Source organism: Haliaeetus albicilla, chromosome 3, assembly GCF_947461875.1.
Source record: "Haliaeetus albicilla chromosome 3, bHalAlb1.1, whole genome shotgun sequence".
Lineage (NCBI taxonomy): Eukaryota > Metazoa > Chordata > Aves > Accipitriformes > Accipitridae > Haliaeetus > Haliaeetus albicilla.
In genome coordinates this window covers 74,476,192-74,501,534 of record NC_091485.1, presented here as the reverse complement: position 1 = coordinate 74,501,534, position 25,343 = coordinate 74,476,192, and the positions used below count along the sequence as shown (strand labels likewise).

General features: G+C 41.3%; 1 protein-coding gene across 7 annotated transcripts in view; it reads left to right on the top strand.

Moving 5' to 3' along the window:
- The window catches only part of TSNARE1 (t-SNARE domain containing 1), a 482,633-nt gene that overhangs the window by 222,123 nt on the left and 235,167 nt on the right, over positions 1 to 25,343 (top strand). For all 7 annotated transcript variants that reach the window (XM_069780153.1, XM_069780149.1, XM_069780152.1 and 4 more), the window contains one exon: positions 1,481 to 1,537. In XM_069780153.1, coding sequence (XP_069636254.1) covers positions 1,481 to 1,537 — 57 coding nt within the window. The remainder of the gene's footprint in view (positions 1 to 1,480; positions 1,538 to 25,343) is intronic.

The window sequence follows — 25,343 nt, the reverse complement described above, 5'->3', positions numbered from 1 at the left end:
TCTGCACGTGAGTTTGGGAATGCGAGCGTGGCTCCCAGGAACGTGGAGCATCTCCACAGAACTGCTCACGTGTAGTTCCCTCCCTCTTTTCTTACTTTATCAGTCAAGCAGTGTATCATTACATTGGAATATGCGCACGCATGCGACTGCAGAACAATTCAGCAGCAATGGAAAAGAAAAAAAGTGTGCTTTTGCCTGCTGTGTATCTGGTAGGACCTTCAGTGGTACCCCTGGATTAGGCACGATTTATTTTGATGTGTCTTCACTGTCAGAGAAGAAGGAGAAGTGATAGCACAGTGCCCCTTTCACCTTTTCTGCTTACAGAAAATGTGCGGGCAACATTGCTAATTGAAAGGTTAACCCACGTTATAGCTCTGCTGTGTTATATGGCTTTGTCAGAAGATTTCCAAACACATCTTGTGGGTTGGACCTGTCACCAGGATCAAGCTGTTTAATAAAACAAACAAAACCTGAACTCCAGCTCCTTAATTTGCTTCTTGCTTTCCCACTTTACCCTGGAGAGGCTCTACTGATGAGCAGATTTGCTTTGCTTTTAAACACTGTAGTAATGATTTAAATTTACCATCCTCAAACTGCTTCTCTCCCCTGCAGTAACAAGTTTGAACATATACCTGGATTAATTGAAATACAACCTGGACAAACTCTGGCTGCTTTCTTATACTACTTCAGTGAACTTGACCCATGCCTGCAACACATGGGAAGAATATATTGTAATTATATAGGTGTAATGAAATTTACATGCACTTAATAGTGTATCGCTATTAGAAAGACTCTGTACTGATTGATTTCCCAACACTTGCTGCCTATGGTTTATAAATAAATAAATAAATAAAAGCACATAAAAATGCACTTCAGCAGCATGGATTTTATGTAATAGCATTGCATTATCTCTAGTGCAATCTCGTATTTTTAATTATTTTCTGTTCTATTCAGAAACTTAGGTGTGGGGTCTTTAAATGAAATCTTTATCCTTTAAATGAGAATTTGGAAGGATTCAGGCAAAGGGCTCCATCCCCATATACACACACATTTTTAATGTTTTCCTTTTATATTCACAAGTACAATCCATCTAAACTATACATGTAGGTTTGGGGTTTTTTTAAAAAACTGTCTTCAATTCAGAAGTGCCAAAATTAGCCACTGCAGTTTGTGAATGCCCGGTTGCGTCAGGAAACCAATCTGAGTGGTAAATTGCTACTTATGCACGTCCTAGCTGTCATTTCTTAAATGTGTGTTTCAGTTGATAACCTTGTCATTCTGGAAGCTTTGAAGACTTTTAATTCTTGCAAGACCAAACTTTTCAATGTGATTATACTCCCTTTCTTTTTCTAAATAATAAGAGCTTTCTCTGTGTCTTTTTCTTTAAAAAGCAGAAGAAATAGCTTCATATGATTCCTTCCCTAAATATTTGGACTGTCTTTTCTGAGCCATTTTCCCTCTTTTTTTTCCATTTTTACAGAAAATAGCAGAGAAGTCCAAAGCTTTGCTTCCTACTGGGCAGAGAAGTACCAAACAGGTAAGTTCATGTGTGTCTCTGTGTTTGACAGTAAGAACATTGCTAAAAAAAGGGCTGTTTTCTAACCCCACTAATGATGCTGAAGAGCATGGTGCTCCCCCACTGCCTACATTGAAGCCAGTGAGGTGGTTTTCAAATAGAGATGTACGACCTCTTTGGAGGTGGAAGATACAGGAACCAGGAAAAGAAGACGTATGTAAGACCTGTTTAACTATTCTCTGCTTTTCTGTTCTCATGGGGCTGTTTTTCCATTCTTAATGGGAGTTTTGTCTACTCTGAAATATATCCAAGAGCAGTCCTGTACCCCCTTCCCTGGGAACCGGGCTCATAGGCAAGTGAAATCACACTCCAAGTACAATTTCGTAGAAGGAAGCGAGAGGAGCTTTTATCAAACCTCTGTCCTCAGTTTTAAGAGGGATCATGCAGTCTACATTAACTATTATATACATAGGCAAATAGAGCCTTTTTTTTCTCTTTCTAACCATATTAAGGACTTTGAATAAATACTATATGTAATCAGAGTATATACATTATAGTTTTGTGCTTATATTTAGTTTCATATGTACATGCATGTGTATGTATATATAAAATATAATTAAATGTATGTGTGCCTGTGCACATATGTAACATGATTAAGAGTGTAAGGATATATATGTGTATATATGTGTGTATATATATATGCATATGTGAGTAGTCTTTCACAAATAGTAATGCAAAATACTATATATGTAAATAGCAATGCAAAATACTATATATGTAATATGTGTGTATGTGTGTATAAGAAATCTCCACAGATTTCAGTGAAAGGTTTGAAGCCAGGAGATCAGTTAGCTGCAGAGATCAGGTTGGCCTTTCAAGTCCCCCACACTAAAAAGCTTTAAGTTATTTGCAGTTGATACCATGCCACCAAAAAACGAAACTCTATGCCTAGTTTCAGTGATTATTTCTGACATTCTTGATACTCTTGTCTTTTCTTTTAAGGGGCAGTCAGCAGATTTTCTGCTTTCCTAATGAATCTTCATTCCCTACCTTGTGCTACCTGGTTTTTATATCCTCCTTAACATGTATATAAGAAATAATTGTTCTTTGTAACATTAATGCTTCTCTGTAAAGAAAGGTGGAATGATGCCACCAAAGACCCTACCATTAGGGCAAGTCAATGGCCCAAAGCTTTAAAATTAGCTAGGTTTCAAGCAATTACAATTCTGCATCAGACCTTCTTGTCACTTAGTTGGGTTTAGGTGGTAGTGCCAATGAAACTAAAAGGGCTTTGTGTTCCAAAGGGCTGATCTATTCCTTTACCCTTCTTGAGAGTTCCCACCGCCACCTTTGGAGAGCTTGTGCACAGATGTTGCTTTTCAGCTATGCGTTTATAAAAATGTTACAGCTTATTTTTGTCCACCAGCTGGTGATCCGTATTGAACATGGGTATGGTGCATGGTCACAAATAGCATATTTTTGAATGGTGGTCAAATGCACCCAGACGTCATTTATTGGTTTTGATGGTTGAGCTCAGAGATAAGGGGGGTTATTTTGTGCAAATTCGCTGTGATTTCTTTTCATTTCTTTTCGTTAGACTGCTGTTAGTGGAGTGGATTGCAGAGGTGGGAACAGCTCTGGTCTTGCCTGGACTACCACATGTTTGCATGGCTGTGGCTGTTCCATATAATGTGGGATGCTGCTGGCCATTAACCAGTGCAAATAGGATGAAGAGGGCTAATTATTGCATAGCTGTTGTGCATCCCTGCACCTGGAGTAAGTCTGGATGCAATCAACTTTTTTGGTATATTGAAAATGGTTGATGACTCCAAAAACAACCTTCTCTGGAAATGAGCGGAGTTTTAATAGGGTTAAAAAACAAGGTGTCGGACAAAAGTACTCAAATCTTGGAGGCAAGTGATGGTGGGGTTGGAAGTAAAAGGAAGCTGGAGGAAGAACAGGACGGAGACAAACCCATTTACCTTAAACCAGGTAAGAATCCAACCATTAGGAGACTGTAGCAGTAACAATTTGGTGTGGGTCAGGCAGCATCAGCAGAAATTGTGTTAAACTGGATCAGCCACAGATTGTTTCCCCTTGTAGCTGTCACTTGCAAATGAATGCTGGTGGTTGGCTTCAGTACATTATGAAAAAGAAGGGGGTTGTAGTATGTCCTTGGGGAGAGGCTTCTGGCTCAGAAATAGGCTTGATCATGCCCAAGAGCACATACTTTTCATGCAGTGACATTTGCTTGGGCTGGAGACACGTGAGGTTTCATGCAAACTGCTTGAAAAGGATGAAAGTTAATTCACATCTGTTTCAGCTTTCCTATATGTTTGCAGATTCACATGTCTTCTTTTCTTCCTCCTTCAAGTACAAAAAGAGAGAAATTGAATGTAGAAAACCTGCTGAAGGGAATGCAGTGGTGTGCTTGTTTTTTACTTATTATTTTACCAACTGCAGATTGGTCAGGATATGCAAAATTGTAATTCCCACAGCAACTGTAACCTGACCACTATGTGCATATATTAAGGCATTAAAGTTAACACCCTATACAGTAATGCAAAATACTACATATGTTCAGAGGACCTGATTTATGGGTCTTGTGAGACTGCATAGTGAACTTCTTGACTTGATGCAGATCCAGTCTTGATTCAAATACCGCTTACCTGCAGGGCTTTGTTTTATTTTATTTATACTTTAATTTATTACAGGAAATTGTAAGAGGCTTGAAGAATGCTAGTTTTTCTATATGCATGTCCCTATATTCCTTCTCTTCTATTGGTGGGTGGGAAAGGTAAGATGTTTGGTAACACAAACTCTAATAATTTCCCTTTAGGGAGTAATTGATTCCCTAGACTCACATAACAGGTAAAAATTGGAAAGTAAAGCGTTGGGAAAATTACTCTCCTGCCCATTGTGGTTTGCTGTAAGTACTTTTTAATTGAGTTTATTTGTTTATAAAAGCAAAATAAAGGCATTGATCCAAAATTCCTTGAAGCCTGAAGTTATATAAATTCTTAATCAAATATGTGTTTGTAGGAATGTATTTGTGTGTAGCCAAATCGATGTACTTCTATAGGTGCGTTACTGCATATATTGAAAGACAAATATTTTTACTACACTAAATGATCATTGTTGAACGTGAGTTGCGGCAACTATTTAAAAAAAAAAAACCCTTTCCCTTGAATCTGTGAAAGCAATTTTAAATATTCACCCAGTGGCCAAAATGAGACCTCCGAAGTCTCATTAAGGGAGTGCACAGGGGAATCCTGGAAAGCAGCTTTCCATTTTTGAGAACTGCTGTTACAGCACACAGCAGAGACGGTGATGTACTTGGGGATACGTTTGCTGCTGGTTCCTGCTTACGTATGGGGCAGACGTACCTCAGATCCCACCTTCTCCCCCTGCACAGACGTACCCTGGTGTAAAGCAGTTCTTCCTTCCAGGCAGAGAGTCCGCTGTAGGAGAGGGAATATTTCAGGTGTCCCCCATAGCAGTGGGACAGTGGGCAAGTGGTAGGAGAGGTTGGACAGCTGAGTAGACCCGTCCTCTTGGGCTAAGTCCATCCCATGGTGCAACAGTTGGGTATAATAAAATATGATAATGTTCTAACAGCACAGAATAGTTTATCCATAATGTGAAAATAATAAACGATAGCCTGCAGAAAATCCACAAAATAGCCAATAATCCCTCTGAACATAGAAGATGAAAAGAATCCTTCTTTTTAATTCTTTTTAATTATTGTGCATCTAACATCATCTGCTTCCCATAAAAAGACGAATACATTATTGGGCCCATGACTGAATAAGTTCAAGCGATATTAAACCCAGCAGCAGACTAGGCTGACAAGCTGAGGGCTCCTAAGGATCCGTTCCCGGCAGTGCCTAGCAGGGACAGCCCGGTTTCGGCAACCTTATGGCATCTGCAACATGTCTTTGGGCCACCTCCATCTTTCCTGGATCCTCGCTGACCACACTTAGCCATCTATCTTCTCAACTAATGAGGAGGAAAGTGGGCTTTCTCACCATGTAGACTTTGTGGGTGGTTCCCCAAAGGGAGTGGGAGAAGGGGAAGCACAGTTCTGTTTTAGCTGAGAATTGAGTTTTAAACTAAAAGCACACCAAAAATCTGAACAGACTTTTTTTTTTTTTAGAGGAAACTTTCCTGACAATTTTTAGAAATTAAAATTACAGTAATTGTCATAGTGTAATGGCACCCCTCTTCATTTCCTGCTGCTCACGGGGAGAGGGAAGGATAATTACTGCTCTGGAACATGGCAGTTGCCAAAAGAGATGCCTTTGTTTCTTATTCCGTAAGCCTACTTGACCCGTCTCTCAAAGGTCAGTAAATTATGTTTCTTAGGAGTACAAGAATGGGTAATAAACCTCTATTTGCATATACAAGCTTTTTTCTCCTGACTGCATCAATTTATTCGTGCTTTAAATGGACTTCCTTCTCACATCATTTCTCTCTTTCTTCCTGTGTTTATGAAGTTGTTCTTTTTATGTGATTAGAGTAAAATTCTCATTTTGGGGCAGCAAGATCCAATTCTTGTCTTTATGGGAGAATAATTTTTTGGCAATAATATCTGCATAAACCGCATATATGTATGTGTGTGTGTAATGACTCTAGTTATTTGGGCTTCTATTTTTACAGGGTCCTTATCATGGTAGATGCTGTATAAGCACAGCTATTAGATTGTGCCACCCTGAGGATCTCGCAGGCTAAGCAAACACCAACAGGCTATTTTGAACGATAATTAACGAGGAGTTTTTAATGCAGTAGGTGCTCTTCATGCTGGAAGTCCAAAGCTCAGTTTGCAACTGGCTTCAACATTCGGGAGAGGTTGATGTGCGTATTTTTCTGAAATGCAAAATTGAATTTCTCACAATCAAAATACAGCTTTTGCCCCGACAAATGGAGCTTTTTTATTTACGCATTTATCTTATTGACTCTAACATCTTATCTTCGAACTCATCCCAGTTCCTAATGTTCCAGTCTGGCTGGTATATCTTAGGAAATCAAGCCTTAGCTTTGGTGATAATGTATCTTGCATGTGTGGTAGTAATTGCTGTGTCTTTTCAAGGTCATTTCGTATGCAGCTACTGCTGTAAAAAGTGTTATTTCAATAATGTCAACTTTGGTTTAAATGACTGTGCATCCATTAAAAGCCATATTCTAATCAACCCACTCCTCTGTTCCTAGGGCTGTCAATATGGAGCATTTAAATCACACGGCTATTTTTTCTTGACTTTATTTAAGTGTGGGCTTTTGTTTGTTTTGTGGGGTTTTTTTAAGGTGATCATTAAAGCAATTTTTCTTTTTTTCTTTTTCTGCCTGTTTGGGAGTAGGGAAATAGATTCTGATACAGGGATTTAATAAGTGGCTGGAAATACATTCATACCTGATTTGCTTTATTTGCTCCCTATATTCCCAAGGGAGATGGAACCTATTCTGAATGGCCCAAAGCACTGTCCTTGCACTGCTTCCAGTGGGTCTGAGAGAGGAAGGTCTTTTCTGCTCAGCATGCCCGTGATCTTGAAAAAAAATGCCAGTGGGCTTTATAGACACAGTACTTCACTAACTAACCATTAAACTCCCTTTGCGCTGTGTCAGGGCTGCAGCACTTTGCAACTGTAAGGGTTAAAATGAAGAATCCTCCGTTCTTAAGGGCAATAAAACCTGCACCACAGCCCTTCGGAAAACCTGTGTTCCTCATGCTGCTTGTGCCTGCACACAGGTTTTATGGGGCAACGGGAGTGCTCAGGACTTCAGTGTTGCATGTAAAAACATGTAAGAAACCCCCCAGATCCTGCTATATCTTTAAAGGAGGTAATTTGCAAAGGCTAGAGACGTGAGCTTCCAATAACGTATAGCCCCTTATTCTACAAAAGGAGAAAAATAATAAAAAAACAAACCTATATAAAGACCAAATCTGTATAACCACATTTGGGGGGAACTTGCCATTTCCTAAATTGCCCAAACAATTTGAGCACTGTGGATTTTCCTTAACAATCCCCTATCGAGTGCCTGTCATGGGATAAGCCTGCTTTGCTTGCCTGTGTCTGCTGATGTAGCTAGAAACTGCAGCTGCCTATATCAGCACCTGAGCAAAGGATTTTGTATTCATTAGCTGGGTTTTCTGGTTAGTTGAGGGGGTTTTTTTTGTTTGTTTGGTTGGTTGTTTCTTTGTGGGTGGGGTTTTGTTTTTTTTTTTCTTCTTCCTTTTGTTTGAGTGAGAAAGGACAGAGGTTTTAATGTGGGCAGAGGATGAAGGCAGGAGAAGGGTTTCTTTTGTATGAAGCCTCCTCCACAGCAGCTCGCTGGCTTCACACGCCGTGCTGATGCCGCTCTCCTCTACCCCAGCTCTGAGTCACTACCGGAGCCGTCTCGCAAACCGAAGGGTTGTTTTGTCTGGAATGAGCCAGCCTCACCGCCCAGCTCTGCAAGCGCTGGCTTATTATGCTCCCAAATCCTGGGGCCACTTTCCATCACCCCACGCCACCGAGGACCCTGCCAGGAGGACTACGCGGGGCAAACGGTTGACGCTGGGGTTGCGTGGAGGCGTTTGAGGTCATGGGATGAAATGCTGGCACGAACGTGCCTTGTTAATAGGAGAGAGCGCTTTGACGGAGAGCCAATCTATATTGTGCCCAGAGGCTCAGACAGATAACATAACTCAACCAGTACCCACATCATTATTCTTCCATAGCCAGTGACAGCTCTGCAAATATTTTTCACCATTGCTCGTGATAGCTGCCGAGGTAGTTGCAGTTCTCCTTTCTCCTCCCAGCTGTTAAAGGATGTTGCAAGTACCCGTGTCTTCCTGCCAAATCAGGGTCATCCGTGGAAAGGGATCTCTGCGCCTGTAAAGATGGGAAAAAACCTTTCTCGCCTGTTGCGTTAGGTCTGGCCGTTTTTTCAAGGGGCGCTGGCTCCTGTTTTCTCATGAGTACTGCTTTTTGCACAGTGAGTGTGGGCAGCGCATTGCTGCGTGGTCCCGGTCAGCACTGCTGACGTGGATGTGCGTATCTATAGATATATCTATATGTCTGTATATCTATAGATATCTACATCTACCTATATATTAAAAAAAAAAGTATAAAAATAAATGTATATAGTGACCGGTGTGGCCAGTTGGGTTGATACTCGCCTTGGTTGGAGAGCTTTGTCCTTGCATGCAGCTTTTCTGGGCGGTAAGGGTCACCTTTGGCAGCACTGTCAGATCTGGGCTGACAGCAGTGTAAGGGGAGAGCAAATGCAGGCCAAGATCCCAGAGCTGATGAAATGGAGGCTGGGTCTACAGGACATGTGTGGCCATGATGGCAGTAGTATAATTATAAAAAAATGAACCTCTGCATCAGTCTGCAAGCTTGAGTTTTGTTCACGCTATAGCCTTTTCTTCCCTATATATTCCTTTTTTTTTTTCCCCGTGCAGGCGCTTGATGATATAAGTGAGTGGTTTTGCACACTGCAAGTGGAAGTGGTTTCTGCTGGTGTGATGGGGATGCTCGTTCGACCTCATCCACCTCCCCTCCTTCAACCCCACCTTGCAGAAGTTGCACTGCAAGAGTCTAAATTGACTTTTGCCCTGGCAAAGATCACGCAGTAACTGGAGAAACAAATGTGAAACCTTACCGAGTGTGTCACCTTGCTCCAAAGTGAATGCAGTGTTATTTAATACATTTAAACCCCCCTGTGGAGATGGATTATTGAGAGGAAGGAAATTGTATTCTTCTAAACCCACTTTGATGGCTGCATTTATCACATGATTAAATGTGAACGGCAATGGTATTTTCCCATGAAAAAAATGTATTTGGAAATAGGTTAACCCTTGCTTCACCAGGGTGAAGAGAAAAGTAATATTTAGTGACTTTTCTAGGGCTCCATCTGATTTGTTTTCAGGGTCTCGATAACCAATGTTATATCCACCATATAATTCAAAGATATTTAACCCCTTTCACTCCTATGTAGAGGGCAGTGCTGGTACCTCCCCTATACTGTGTATCATCTGTGAAATGCCATGCGATGCTCCAGCTATTGCACATAGCAGCCCCCAAATTGACCTGGCATAGTAAGACAGACTTGCTATCTCAGACAATTTCAACTGATCGCAATTATTTCTGATTTACTGCAAACACAAGGAAACACAGGACCAGGCTTATAATTTGGATTCTTTATTCTGTTACTTAGTTCTGGTGCCCAGCTGAAAACTGTAATCCAAGTTTGTGTTATTTTGCCAAATTAAACTTCCACTGATGTTTCAGTTTGTTATGGAGTTTCCTCTTCACTTCTAATGATAACCCAGGATGCTCAAATGTCTTTGGAGTGAAATCATAAAGCTGGATATAGCAGAGAGGTAATTTATATATAGTTTCTTTATAAAGTACACCAGGATCTGTAAGATGTAGCATGTGCTGCAGATGATGTTTCAAGTAGTTATTTTTGAGCTGAGAGCAATAGCCTGTGTGAGAAGTAAAATAAATGTGTTCACCTAAACACAGATGGTGGTTCTCCCTTAAAACTCTCACAAACTTCTCAATTTGAGAAGGCACCTGTGTAGCAAATAATTCCCTTAAGTTTAAGAGACGTCTTCAGCTATGTCCAACTGCCCCAAATCTGAAATGAGGTGGTGGTTCACAACACGTGCCATGGGCAAACCCTGCCGAAAATTCCCAGGATATGCTCCCATAGATGGGAATGAAATGGGAGTTGGACTTGATGATCCTATGGGTCCCCTCCAACTTGACATGTTCTATGATTTCTATAAATGAGAAGACTGAGCTGTGAGTGTTGCTTATCACTGCTACTGTCAGGAGCAAATCAACTTTGCGTGGCTGGTACCTGCTTAGCATCGCCCGTGTGCCCCTTCATGCCTGTAGACTGTGGGTGAATCCTGGGGGAAGCGATGCAGCCGAGCTATCACAGGTCTTCTCCTCTTGCGGGGGCTCAAACGGGCAATTTGTCATTACGACAAGAATGCATCATACTGTTTCCCCTGCAGTAAAGCACAGTAGTGCTTTGCAGTGTCCCTTTCCTTAATCCCTCTTTAATTAAAGCTGTGTTACCATGCGGTACGCTGGCATGAGCATTAGGCATTCGGTCAGTCTGGCAAGCCTTGCATCAAATGAGTTTGGTGCAAACTCATTTGGTGCAAAAAGAGGACTTTTTCGCTGCTCCCTAAATCAGCTAAGGCCTCAATCTCATTTCTTGTCTCTCTGTGCTCAACTTGAGTACTCATCTTCTCCAGCTACTGGAAGGGAGCTGGGAATGGTAGAGCAAGGAAGGTTTTTCCTCGTGGGTCCTTTTCCCACATGGATCATTCAGATATTTTACACAAATGCAGTATTTCCCGTGATGAAAGAAAAATAAGTTATTACATTTATTTATTTATTTCCACATGATGGGTCAGAGCCTTGTGAAAAAAAAACAGTTGTACTGCGGTCAGTGAAGCGCTGCCCAGAGGTACCGAGCTAAGGAAAGCTGACCTTCTGCCCCTGTTTGTGCAACTTCCCAAAGTAAAACTCCCACCACGGACAGGAGATTCCCAAGGTCCTCCTTGGCTTAGAGACCAAGACATGAAGAAACCTATGGAGGCTATGCTTCTGCATGGAGAAACTGGCTGGAAATAGGACAAAAAAGGCTTATTTCCATGAACCCAGTTTTCCATGGGACAAAGCTGAAGATCCGGCTTCCAATTTGTGCAAGCCCTGGATCTGTTGTGAGTAGTGGTTTGCATATCTCACTTGGATAAAATGAAAATCTTCAGTATTGTATTTTCTACCTTTGCTCAGCCTGTAAGCTCCTGAATGAAATAAAACTACTGAAGTAGTTCCTAGAACATTAACTCAATATTACGCTTGATACAGCTGAATCTCTTGATCTGCAGTCCCTTGCTTTAAGAAGGAATTTCCCTTCCCTTCCCTTCCCTTCCCTTCCCTTCCCTTCCCTTCCCTTCCCTTCCCTTCCCTTCCCTCCCCTTCTTTCCCCTTCCCCTTCCCTTTTTTTCTGTATGGGAGTACGTTCTCGTGAAGAACTTAGTAATGGTATCCTGAGAAACAGAGATGATTGCTCTAAAAAAACCCCAGCAAACAAAAATAAGCAATCGAAGCATCTGCCTGCAAGCACAGCTGATTTCTGGTGAGTGAGGAAGGTGTTTTCACCCTTTCTGTGCCCAGCAGTTTGTAATTGGTTAGGTGATTTAAGGAAAGAGAGTGGGAATGTGGCTTTTGTGTGCAGCAGGACATACTGACCTCTTCTGGAAGCTGAGGACTGGGAAGTTTGATGGCCCTATTGTGTGAGCTACTTCATTGACCCCTATATTCAAGCATGATTAAAAACACCACTGAAGAGCTGGGCACAGAAAAAAAAAAAAAGCTTTTTCCAGCAGTTGCTGGGGATGGGGCGAGGGAAGCTGTGGATGCTGCACACTTCGGAGTGCCATCTGCTGGCATAGGACTCACTTAATCGCATACAGGAGCCTTGTTTTAATAGCACTTAGGTGAGAATGGCAGTAGAGAAGGCTTGATGACCCATCGATGCTTGTTGTCAGTTAATACCCTTGAGATGAGGATAAAATCTGTACAGAGTTGGGGTGGGTTAGGATGTTTTACACTTCTGTTGAAGACAGAGTCCCTGCTTACTAGATAGTGGAAAAATGCAGTAAGTAACCACATGCTACATGTCCCCTCTCTGTACTAGGTAGAACATACGTATTAAATAGAGTTGAAATAGGTATAATATTAATGCATTTGTGTGTATACATACATAATTTTTTCAGGTTCCTAAGGAGGAGAAATTTTAGCTTTAGGTCACATCTGCTGGGAAGCATCGGGAGTTTGCCAGTTTTTAGTCTCAGCTAGTCTGGTGGTCATCTGTGGTGGAGTCCACAGGGCTGTGCAGGTTCTCCCTCTCCCCAGTTCACAGCATTTTGGCACCCCAGTCTCAGACTGGGAAAAACTGGGGCATGAGGGAGGGTTTTGCAGAAAAGTAGAGGGGGGAAAGGACTTGTTCTTTACAGAGCACCACATTTTTTGTTTAAAAATGCTGAGTTAGGATCTGCATTTTTTTCTTTTGTTTTTATATGTTTCGTCCCTCATACCTCTCATTTTACAAAGGTGCATCTTTTGTCTGCAGGATGTCATTTGTGTTCTTGTCCTATACCAGTCCTGCTTATTTTGAGATGTATTTTATTCTGAGCTTGATGATACCCAACATTATAAAACTTTTTTTGCCTCTTAGCACTGCTTGCTGCTTCCAAACCTACAGGCATTGTCCTCCCGTAGAGACCTGAGTTCACACAAAATCCCTTTAATCGCCATTTCGTCATCTTGGCTCTCCGCTTCTGCGCTCTCGAATCTCACAGCTCTCCAGAAGTGCTTCTTCCCCTTCCCAGCTGTAAGAGGCTGGAAAACATTACAGAATAGAAACTGGCCACCAAAAGAAAAGGAAAGGTTTAAAGAAGTGTGGTATGGAGGTTTGGGAGGGGGGGCTTGTAAATTTATTAGGCTTCTTTATTTGCAAACAGGTGATTGTATATAAGACTTGATATGAAATCGGGGGAGATGAGTTGGGAAACTCGCCAATGCTGAATTTTAGTAGCTGTCCCTGCAGATCTCAAACACTTTGCAAATTAAGATATTTCAACTTTATAGGGGGAAGAACCCATCCCCATTTTACAGAAAAGGTAAAGGTAGGATGGAGATTGTAGGTCGAACAGCAAGTTATACTAAGCTCAACAGATTTGCCTTTGTCACTGTTTTAAAACACAAAGCTTTTGTTCCCGGAATAACCCATGCCATGGGTTATCTGCTTTGTTGTGTCTTGGGCATTTTTTGTTTGGTTGGTTTGGTTTTCATGATACTCAGAAGGAAGTGGAGATTGGTGGGTCTGGAGGTGTGTACAAAGAATAGGTTGAGTAGCTATCAAATGCAAGGACTTTTTGACATGCAAGGAGTCTGCAGCATTTATGTGTTTTGTGGGTTTGTTTATCCACTGTATAACATTGGGGTATGAGGTATGGGATTAGGAGTAGACCTGACAAGTTAAGTCAGATACTTTTGGGTAGCCCCTCAGTGAATTTGAAAGCTCCTGTCTGTGAGAGTAGAGGAACTGGGCCATGCTGTCTTCATGGTGTGGGGATTTGAGGAACATACCCCGTTGCTTTCAGTAGGGTTGTGTTCTCATTGGCCTTCTTTAGAGCAGGAAAGATGGAAGGGAGAATGCAAGTATTTCGGTGAGACTCATCTCATATGACTTCTTCATGGAAGTCATGTAGCCATTGTAGACATTGACAGGAAGACATTTTGCAAAAGGAGTGATGTGCTGCATTGCTCTATTCGTTTCCCTGAGTTTCTACTGAAGAGCCAAGGAATGAGTGAGGTATTTCATGTTTATCCAACATCATTACATTTAACATCTTAGAGCTTTCTTTTGATATCCTCTGTTAATTCCCAGCATCACAGCAGGAAACAAATTAATCTCCTTGTTCCCTGGTGCAAATATTTGGTGATAAGGTTACTGATAAGCTCTAAATTAGCTTTCATAGTTTCTGAATGCAAAGTTATACATGAACTTCCTTACATACCATGGCAACTGGTTCCTCTTGGCAGGTTGCTCCACTGAGTATGATAAAGATGACTTTGGCTTCATTTCAGGATAAGTGATGTGACAAGACCACTTGTCTGCAAAATCTTTACCATCAGGAAAATTCCTTGCACTGTGATTCACTCATGCCATATGTGGGGGAATTAAATTCTGGGTGAGATGCATGAAGGAAACCCCACAGGAGAAGAAATGATTTGGCAGCTGATCCATAGAGCTCTTTCAGCCACCTCTAAAGAAAATGCTGTGATGCCAGTATCAGCTTCATTACACATCTGGGCTTGACTCATCTGAATAAAGAATAAAGAAACCCAAAGAAATAATTAAAGTTCATTATTGCATGTATATGAAATAGCATTATTAAAGTATCTACCTCACATTTATTTATATCCCTTCTTCCTGACAGAGCCTGACATGTTTCGCAAACACCACTGAATGATTATATATTCTTTGCCCAAAATCTGAGGATGTTGCTCTGCATTTTATTCATCACTTTTCAGTCAAAATTTATGTTCCTGCACAATCCGTACATTTTCTGAGATCTCTTTGTGTAGGTACATTACTCATGAGACCTACCAGGCATATTTAGAATAAATCGGGGTGGAAGGGCTCAAATTTCTTTCTGAGAAAGTCAACATTTTCTAAGGAGTGCCAGACTGGGCACTGCCACTGCATGACAGGGTGAGACTGGAGACGAAGAATACCACCATCATCACTAAAATCCAGTAGACATGTTTTGGTTAGCAGGATGGAGTTATCAATGATGACACTTATCCAGGACAACGGAACTAACATGACTTCTCTCCGAAAAATTGCTGGGACTTTAGGTGGTACCCAATGCTCAGCGCCTTTTGTAAAACTCAGCCAAATCTAGTTTCCTACAAAATTAAAGCAGTGTCAACATCCTTAGGAGACTTGTCCAGGACATACCTCAAGGGGTTGTCTCTTAGTTACGATCAGACTGGTCTCATCCCTTTCTGTTTGCCAAATGAGACCCAAAAATAAGTGAAAAAGGTATGGATTACATATGTGGCTTTGGCATATTAGCACAGCTGTGTTTGAGCTAAACAGCAGCAGGGGTAAAAGCATGGGTGGTGGAAGCAAATAGAAAATCTCCAGCAGAAAGGTAATGTAAACCCATCAGGGACTTTAAAACGCTGAGCCAGATCGATGCTCCTTTACTGTTGGAAAGTGTCACCTCCCTCAGCAGGCAGTGTCAGTGGTTCACAGAGCGCTTTCCGTGAAGAAAGTCAGTGTGCAGCCTAACGATTATGATAAAATATGCAGTGATATTATGGACTCAGTCAGCTTCCACAATTTGGTATGGAAAATGTATGTCCAACATTAACTGTGCCAATAATTTCCTCATTCAGTCCAATCTCAGATCGCTAGAGAGTTTAGTATTTGTCTGGAAAGAGAGTTTTTTCCAATGCTTTTCTTTTACCCATTTTTTTATCTCTATTACTAGAATCCCCTGTGGTAAGAAAGTTTCCTTTCCAGAAGGTAGACAGGATGTTGGTTTATCTTCAGAAATTACTGGCAAATATTTCTCCAGGAGAAGACAGAGAATTCTGTCTGTAAATGGGATTTGCTGCTCGACCACTGTGGACTTTACTCCCCAATAGTTGGCTTGTGTATAACTTAAGGAGCAACAACCGTAATGCATAGGCTTCCCTAATGGCTACACTGGTTTCGGAAAGATTCCCTGCCTTCCTTCTCCCATCCTTGCTTCTGAAATATGTCAGCACTACTGAGGGTTTAATTCCCTATGAGGAAGATCTGCAGATGGTCCTATCTCAGACCCTGTCTTACCTGAGTGGGAGATCTGTCCATTTTAGAAGCATCCCGGATCTGCCTTTGGCTTCCTTTCAATTCACATCTGTGCTTTCTTTCCTCTGTGTCCCACACTCCCCCTTTCCGAGCATCTTCTGTGTTCTTCATTCACTCTTGCTGGTCCTTGCTCTCTTTTTGATAAGTTGTCCCTCTTTCGCTGTCACTCTCTCTCCTTTTCCCCAATCTTGTGCTCATGCCATTCCCCTTTGTAGAAGTTTTGGCAAAGAATTGAGAGCGAAGAACGTTGAAGCCATTTCCTTGATATGTATACTCCTTTTATAGCATGTGATATGATCAGTTGCATTTCTGCCCATAACCATACTATTAATGTTGAATTTGTGCTTATTGACATAATGATACCTATTGTGAGACTAACAATATACATATGCTCCAGGAACAGCTAGGAAAACAAGATAAGAGTGTCTCAATGCCCAGGGGACATACACAGGGTGGAGAGTAATAGGGAACGTTATATATTTTGCTCATCAACAATTTTTCAGTGAAAGAGGATTTAAAAACCGCAGCACTTTTCAGCATATTAAGTAAGTGGTGCTGAAGCGAATTGGGGTTAGCTTGTGTAGTGACTCCTTTCTATGTTGTAGCAAACTACTTCTGACTGAAGCTTAGTTTATGAAGTTCCTCTCCTCAGTGGAGCCTGTGGAGGTCCAAAGTCTTCTTTGCAAATATGGCTCTCCATATTTGAAAATTTGAAGGGATATGAAACAGGGTTGATCCGGGATTGGGAGTTGGAATGTCAAAATGGTCTGTTTCTGCCTGGTTTCTACACTGTCCTTTAGGAGAACAGGGTAGCTTATTTGGAGAGAAGAGTAGCAACCTTCGTAACTCAAAAGTACAGTTGTATGTCATGCTAAAAAGTAACCAGCTGAAATGAAACAAACAGGTTCAGTACAAGTGTTTTGAATAAACAGTTAAATATCATAAAGCTGAATAGAGGTGGTAAATAACTTTTGAGGAGGCACCATAAGCTTCACTAGGATCAAAATTCAACCCTCAGCAACTAAATCCCAGGAACTATAACTCTGTTTTCTTGCTGATATTCTTTTTCCTGGTCAGAGTCCCTCCTTGTTGTAACATGAAAGCTCAGCCTGGAGCTTGGGAGAGAGGAAGGTGGAATTTGTGAGGAAGCCAACTTTAACACAGCAGCTTCCCCACTGCAGTACATCCCTCTTGGTCCATATTGGGCCTCCTTTGATTGATTTAAATTGACCTTCAGGCTTCTTCTTGCCTCTTGCTTTGTTCTGAGCACTAAATCCTGGAGAAGCAAAGACCTCTTGTCTGACCTCAGCACATTTCATGGATAATCTCTGTGTCTGTTCCGTAATGTCTTCAAAAGACACAGCACTGAGCATCCGCTTTCTCCTCTCTCCCCACCACTGGTTTGTTTCTAATGAAATATTTATTAAGAGAATGATATTTGCAGGCAGAGAAGGAGATAATTCATGCGAGCAATCAGCTCTGGGTTAACTGGAGAATGAAAATGTCTTGGACCATAGCAAAAACTCATAATCAAAGGGCTCCCCAGCTATCCATCAAACAATCAATTACTGTATCCATTAGTCCCCTTTCAGCACACATTAGAACAATTTACTAGACGTGCTAATGTTCGGGTCATTGCTCCTTAAGGATCAGCAAATAGCGGCGGGACCTATCAAAGTTTTGATGCAGTGTGATCTTATGCAGTGTGAATATATAGCTTAGATCACTTCATATCCTCATGGTATTATTAAGTCTATTAAGGACCTGGTCTATGAGGGAGGTGCTGGTTGCCTCCAGATCTCACCAGCTGGAGGAAACTTGTCAAAAGTAATTTGGCATTTCATATGGTTCAGCCTTCTGTGTGGTGAGATAGAAGGTCATTCTGCGTGAAACATGAATAAACAAACCACACTTCGGTAAAACAGTGGTGGTTTTGTCACTTCTTGGTTGTGCTGACCAGATATTTGCGAACATGTTTTCTACTCTTAAATGTGCCATGTATGGGAAAACAGGATTTCTCCATGAAGAGGGAATCCAGGCTGGTTCTATGGCACCACCCCAGATCTGTCTTGCCTCACTGTCCTCATCCAGTACTGGATAAATCTAGTGGGATCTCAAATCATGCATGCCAAAGGAATGTCTGTTAATTATTCCACAGTACAGATTTCTACCTCTGAAGGCAACAAGACTCTACAATCAGTTGAGAGAAATAGACACATCTTAGTGTACTCATCAGAGCTGAGTAGGATGAATTGTTCTCTAGGAAAAAAAAAAAAAAAGCCCATGGGGTTTTTGGTGGGTTTTTTGTATTGTTTTCTTTTCTTTGTTCTTTTTTTCGATAGCATCCCTTGGCCACACCTGAGCATGTGAAGTGTAGGTCTCTACTTCTGAGCCTGACATTCAAGGCTCCCTTTATAGTCTACGACACAATCTCATGTTAAGTAGCTGTCAATCTTTTTAATCTGGAGGATACAGCTCTTATCTCCATTGATTTTATTGACCATGTCTCCGCTGAATATAATGGGAGTCTTAATAAGGAGCTTGGAGGTCAGTGCTTCCAGTATGGGTACGTAAAGCTTGGTGAGGTGGATTTTTGGCAGTTCAATTTGGCTCATGAATTCAAATGAAGATATCTACTGTGTAAACCTCTCAAATTAGTGTTAAGAGGGATCCCACTTACATGTCTATACCTCTAGTCATGAACCAGCATCTGCCTAATTTATCCCTCTTTCTCTGAATGGGACTCTTGATATCTGATGAGGCAAACTGGCATCTAACTTTAGAAACTCTGTTAACAGCATATAGCTCCTTGGCTCTATTAGCAGTTTATAGCTGCTTAAAAAGTCAGTGGAGAAAAGGCAAAAAAAATGAAGCAAGGACATAACTTTATTGAGTTGAACTACCCACTGGAGAACTCCTCTTCACTGTTTTGAGTAGACAGGGAGCAGAATGAAATAAATTCCCTGCAAACACCCTTCCTGTGGTTCACTGTGCTCCCTTTCTCCCCTAAACATTCGTGGCTCCTTGGACAGAGAGAGGGGACAGTGCCAATGGGGGTATGCCTGCACACATGCGTGCACCCATAGGTGTTAGTGAGGAGCGTCTTGTGCAGTGCAAAGTCTTAGGTTATGTGATGAAAAGCTCGTCTCCACACACACACAAAGGAGCACCGAGAAACAATATGTTACATACTAGAAAATAGTGTGCGCCGCTGCCTGCAAGTGTGCTGTATGACCTGGAGCAGCTCATTGCTGAGGCTGTAGATCCTGATTTCCAAAAGGAGTAAGTAAAAAAAAAAGAGAACATTTTGTGTAATAAGTAGTTATTTCATAAGGCATTATGAAGCTTGAGGTGTAATCTAGTCTTCAAAGGAATAGCAGAAAGCTGTCATCTTTCCACTGAGAGGATCCTATTCCAGCGTGGGTTTGGAGCCAGAGGTCTATTTTGGGGGGTGAAATATGATTTTAATTCAGTGAGTATGTACTAGCATTTCAGAATCAGTTCATTTTTCCTTTATTACTGTAGGAATAGAAAAAGTCCATATTTGAGTCCTCTGAGACTAGGTCGAATAGTTTGGAAAATTACCAGGAGGCAACCAATCAACCAACCAACCAAAGCCCCATACATCAGTTTTCAGAGCAGACTTTAACATGTGACAAAATTCCCCCTGTGTTTGGGTGAAAGTCTCCAACAGAAATGTATTTTTATGGCACAAGCAATGAAGTCCTGGAGTTTATGGCTTGGGAAGGGTATTGGTATATACAGAGAGAATAAAAAAGAATACGAACAGGGCAAGTAAAATAACATGAGGTATATAGTCTATAAACATCAGATGAGAAAATGAGGGAGCTAAATTAAGTAGTCTAGAAGAAAGTATCAATAGAGACATGATTACAGTCTATAAATACTTTCAAGGTGAAAATACAAATGAAGACCAGGTGAATTATTCACCATGTTAAATGATAGAAGTCAGAATGGCCTGATGTTAGGAAAGAAACATGTAGGTTAAGTGCTAAAGCTAATAAAAAACAGTTGTGTGGATGGTTAATGCCCCATCAGTTTGGAAAGTCAATAGCACAGTTAAAACATAAGTAAAATAAATAATAATAATAGTCCAATAAAAATGTGTGGTGGAAATTATCTGCATATTTATCTGTGGCCTCTCCTGCCTCTGACACAGTTAAGACATTGTCCTGATGTTAACTGGAAAAATGCACAGATTTTTGGACAATTTTGTTACATGTCCCGTTCTGGAAGCGCTGAGCTGAAAACCTTTCAGCATTTTTTAATCTTAATCCTTTCCCTGAATGTTTTATTTTGCAAACATTTTAGGTAGCTTTTCAATCCTCATGAAAGCCTTCATCAAGCCTGTATGCTAACCGTGCGGTATGGGACTGAACGCTTGAGCTAAAGAAAGGTTAGCATCTCTGTAAACGTATATCACAGAGACGGCATGGAGCACATGAGGATAATAAAGCTGGTCTGCATTGCTTTCCTTTGCTGGCACTTCCTATTTCTTGTCACTGTTTGGAAGGTTAAATTCACTTCGTCTTGCCCCATAAAGAACTCATACAGGATAAATTAGCAAACTGCCGAATTCTTCCTATTTCATTCTCCCTGGACAAACTAATTCAGAAACAAGATTTTGTTCCCTTTAACAGTGTTTACACTTCCCCTTTTTATTATTTCACTTCGCAGGCATTTTGGTCACAAATATGCATCTGTGACTAAATTTACCTAATATCTTTAGTTTCTCTTTCTTGAGACATTGTCTAGATCCGTATACCTGTATCATTACCCTTGAGGAAGAATATAATCTTTTTGCTGCTGTTCTTGTGGTTTTCTTTAAACCAGTAAATATCCTGACTTCACTTGACTTGAAATTCAAGTTGTCACTCTTCCTTTTTCTTGAGATTGAAGGTCATATCCTCCAGATAAAGTTTACTAGTTGTTAAATACTTCCAGTAAAACAGTGTCCTCTGATCCTTGTCACTCCTTGCTGTCACAGCACACAGAAACCAGGGCAAACATTAATTCCCTTCAATTAAACATTTTTTTTTTTAAGGTTATTTACAGATTGGGAGATTAGACTATGTTAGACAGGCACGATCGCTGGTCAGGAGAAAGAACCAGACTCATCCCCTCCTGCATGGATGTCTAGGACAGGTAGGAGGAATGGTCACTGGGAAAGTCTCCATTGACGTTTCTGGACTTTAGAGGGAGCACTCTTAGAGGGACAGCAGCCATTTCACCAATTTAGTTGAAAATATGATCTTTATTTCACTGAATGTATCACTTTATGAACAAATGCTACAGACCTTTTGATTGCAGAAGTCCCTGTCTAACTAGGCTCTGCTGCGCAGTACTCTGCCATAATTATACACTTAAGAATATACTACTAGAATCAAATGCTAATTTCCAAGTATCTTCCTTTTCTCCCAGCATTGCCAGTTGGATGATTGTGTCCCGTGAGCCGGAACACATCATGTTTGGAGGCAAAGTAAAAAAAAAAAAAACACAACCAAGTTTGGTACGAAGCATGGGGAGGTAATAAAAAGAATTTCTGTTTGTTAGTTTATACACTTGCAGCACACGCCTTATTAGCTCAAGAAGATATGTCACTAAGAGAGACCAAAGAACTTGCTCCCTAAGCAATTCTTGATTGCAGCACACAGAAACAGCAAGTAACATTGAAAAAAGCTGGTTGGTCTTGCTAAAGACCTATTTTGTTATCTAAGTTTAAGGAAAAGCCCCAAAAGACTGTTCTTTCCTGGCATTGGTTATTTTTTTGACCCAAGAGGAACAGCAGAACCTCTATAATAAGATGTGCTCTTCCAGATCCAGCTGAGCTGGCTGAAAACACAACCCACTCAGGCTATGTTGGGATTGTCTTCATGGCTTTCCTAGCAGGATGGGCTTTGTGATTGCTCCCAAGTCCATCTCTAGCAAAACCAGTGGAGAAACATCCGTCCTCCTGTTTTTCAGGTCACCTGCATGTATAACTGATGTGGGATAAGGAGCTTTCACAAAAACTAAGTGCCTGGATTTATCCTTCGTTAAATAATCTAAAAAGGGACCATAGAAAAAAGGCAGGCAAATCTTCAATTCTACCTGTTTTGGGAAGTAACCCAACATAATTACCCAGTCTGTGTTAACGATTACTTCCTCCATCATCTTCACGGTAGTTTTGCTTTCCTAAATCTCATTTTATTTGAGGTGCTTATGACAGCTTCAGTTCTGGTCAGTTTTAATCAAAAAGCTCAGTCTAACTAGATCTCCCTAGAGATAGAAAGTTTTCATCGAATATGTTGAAAAGAGAAGCTAGGGTGAGCCCTTTACGTGCTGTCTGGCCATGGTGAATGGGTTCGCCAGAGGTTGACCACAGATCATGTCACTGATCCCTGACAGCTTCTTGTATAGCAGTGCTGCTAGATAGTTCCAAATTGGATTTTCAATATTTTCATTTCGATTCAGTTGGTGTCTCTTGTTTCACTGCAGATGTCTGTCATTTTGTATCTTTTTAACATTTTTATTACATTTGTTTGTATTTTAATTAAAACCAAAAATGTCCTGAAGAAAAACAATTAAGGGTTTGTGTATAGTATCAGTGTAATACTTAACAAGCAGCTGCCTGCAATCAGGCTTGGATCAATAGGCTTTACTGTAGCAAATTTACAGGTAAATTAAAAAAAAAAAAAAGAGGTTTACATGGCATCAAGGAAGTGTGAACTTTTGTTCCCTCTTCTCCCATCACTGCTGGGCACATGTGAAGGGTCTGTCAAAGGCACTTGCATGTTGAACTTCCCAACTTCTGGTTTTGATCCGTTTGGTTTCACTGCTGACACCATGCCATGCAGTGTGCGCTGCTGACTTCACACTTTGCTTGGAGTGCCTTCTTCAGATGGGACGAATCCTGACCTAGACTCCACGGACTTGGTTTTCTTTCTATTGAGAGGTTGTTTGCTCAGGTGGAGACACCACATGGGAGTCACCAGTTAATTACTCAGATGGACTCTGCCTGGCTCTGACTCTCTTGCTTAATCATTTTGAGTAAATCACTTTGACTTTATGTTTTCAGGTTACCTGACCATGACAACCCCTGTGTTTTGTTCTGAGTTAGTGCTGAAAAAAATTTGCTGTGAAGTGGACCACAGGTCTGAGGATCCTTTGAGATAGAAGACAGACCATTTATGTCTTGATGCCTCATGTTGAAATCTGATGGATAATAGAAGGCTGCTGAGAAAAGCCTGTAAGTGAAAATAGGTTATGTTTTCCTGCAGAGGCACTGCTGTTGTCCCAGTGCACAGCTAGTCATTTCTGTGCTGCAGCTTCTTGCTGATTTCTCAGTACAATGTTGGTATTATTTGAGATGGGGCTTTTCTGTGGATGGTGCCAGAAGTGCTGGTGGGTTGAATGGGTGCTGTCCCATCCTGCCGCTCAAAGCTCAAGCCCCACTTTTCTCCTCCTCTCCCACAAAGGTGGACCCCACTCCCACAAAGAGGCAGGAACCTTGTCTTGTCTCCCCATCCCCATCCTCATTAACTGACCACCTACCCTGACAAGGCTTAGCAAAGCTCCTCCGGATAAGTGGCGAAAAGCTGCCTCTGATTTTTGTCCTGATTTGGGATCAAGCTTTTGGGCAGTAGCTGAGGTTTTGTGGACGTAGACAGTGCAGGGGCTGTAAAATGGGCAGATATTTTGTCGAGCAGTCACTAAATGAGAGTGTTCTTCAGTCCCAGGCTGTGAACATTTGCTTGGTCACTGAGCAGTCTGCTGAAACCCTGCCAAAGGCCAGCAACCAAAAGAGATTAAAAGATTGATGCCAAAGAGGTTTTGTGGAAGTCAACCATGTTTCTGAAAAAAAGTGGCTGAGCACTCCAAAAGCAAAATACAAAATACAAAAGCAGTCAATTTCTTGAAAGAAAAAAGACATACTTTTTATTTCCAGCATCTTCCTACTTTTCCGCTGCTCCACATTACAGCGTGGCACTGTGCCCCGACTAGGGGTTGTCTCTGCTGCAGGAAATCAAGCTGACTTTGGCTCTTGCCTCCACATGAACCCAGGAGAAAGACTTCTCACTTTTTTTTCTTGCACTAGATGGGTGTTAACGAGTGACTCATTCTCCTTCTTGTTTTGCCTTTCCAGCAGGAACGTGCTCACCAGCTGTGCGGCACGTACGTCAGGAGGCAGAGACAACGCGGTCCTTTCTAGACAGTCTTGATGTGTCTGTGAGCTCTCGCAAGCGTGGTCCATTTACACAAATGCTGGGTGCTTCAGATGTTCAGCGAGGGAGCTGTGAGCAGGGGAATTTTCTGCTTAGCATCAGGATCTAGTGACGACGTACAATACAGCTCTCAGACAGCAGTGCCAGCCAAAACATTGTGCCAGCAGCAGAGTTGTGCAGAGACAGAGAATTATGAGAATATAATTCAGACAGCTAGGAAAGGGCAGGAACAGCTTTAGGAATGCGATGCGTTGCTGTAAAAATACCAGTGAATGCTCTCTCCTTCATGACAATCTTAAAGGAATGTTTATCCACTTGCTTTGCATGTATAGAGATGCCACCTAAAGCTGGTGATAGCACAGGCAGTTGGCTTTGAGAAGGATGGGTGTAGGCATGTGCAATCAGATTTAAGTCATTCAATGAAATGGGTTTGAAAAGGAAAGGATTTTAGATTACAGAGAGGGGAAATTTATACCTCTTTTCACTGTTGCTGTTTCATTTCGCTCACATCACCACAGGACCATATATTTGCATGGTAGATAAAGTTGCCAAATGAAGAGGAAAAAAAGGAGAAGAGCTGGAAATAGGAATAGGACAAACTGCCCCTTCCTTCCCTTATGGGGCATCTGTAAAAATTGTGCAGGGTAAAAATACATGACAAAATGTAGCCCTCACAATCAACTGAAGTTTGCCCTAGAAGCTGATGATCTCCATGAGCAAAATATCAGTTTCAACCCCACCATCTAAGCCTGGTAGGAAGGGCATTCCTCCTAAATTTGGTCTTCACCTTGGGGTGAAAATATGCTGTGCTTCTTAAAAGCACATTGGTTGTCAGAGAGCTAAACCTCAGGCCCCTGGCTTATTTTCTTTTTTTTTTCATCTACCACAGACATGTCATTTAATTCTCTCACCCTGAGTTCAGTAAGATCGACTCTGAACTAGAGCAGCCTTAGGTGATGAGGTCAGGATTGCTCAGAATGAATTTGGTGAAGTAATAAAGTCTTAAAGGAAAAATAAAGACGAAAAATCAGTAGGAGGTGTGAACTAGGTACTCTGTTACTAAGTCCCTTCTAGTTCCAGGAAACTAAATGGATTTTCTTAGTCTTCATGACTGCAGAGACTTGAACGATTAAATTTATAAATGCTGAAAAGCGAAGTAGCGAAAT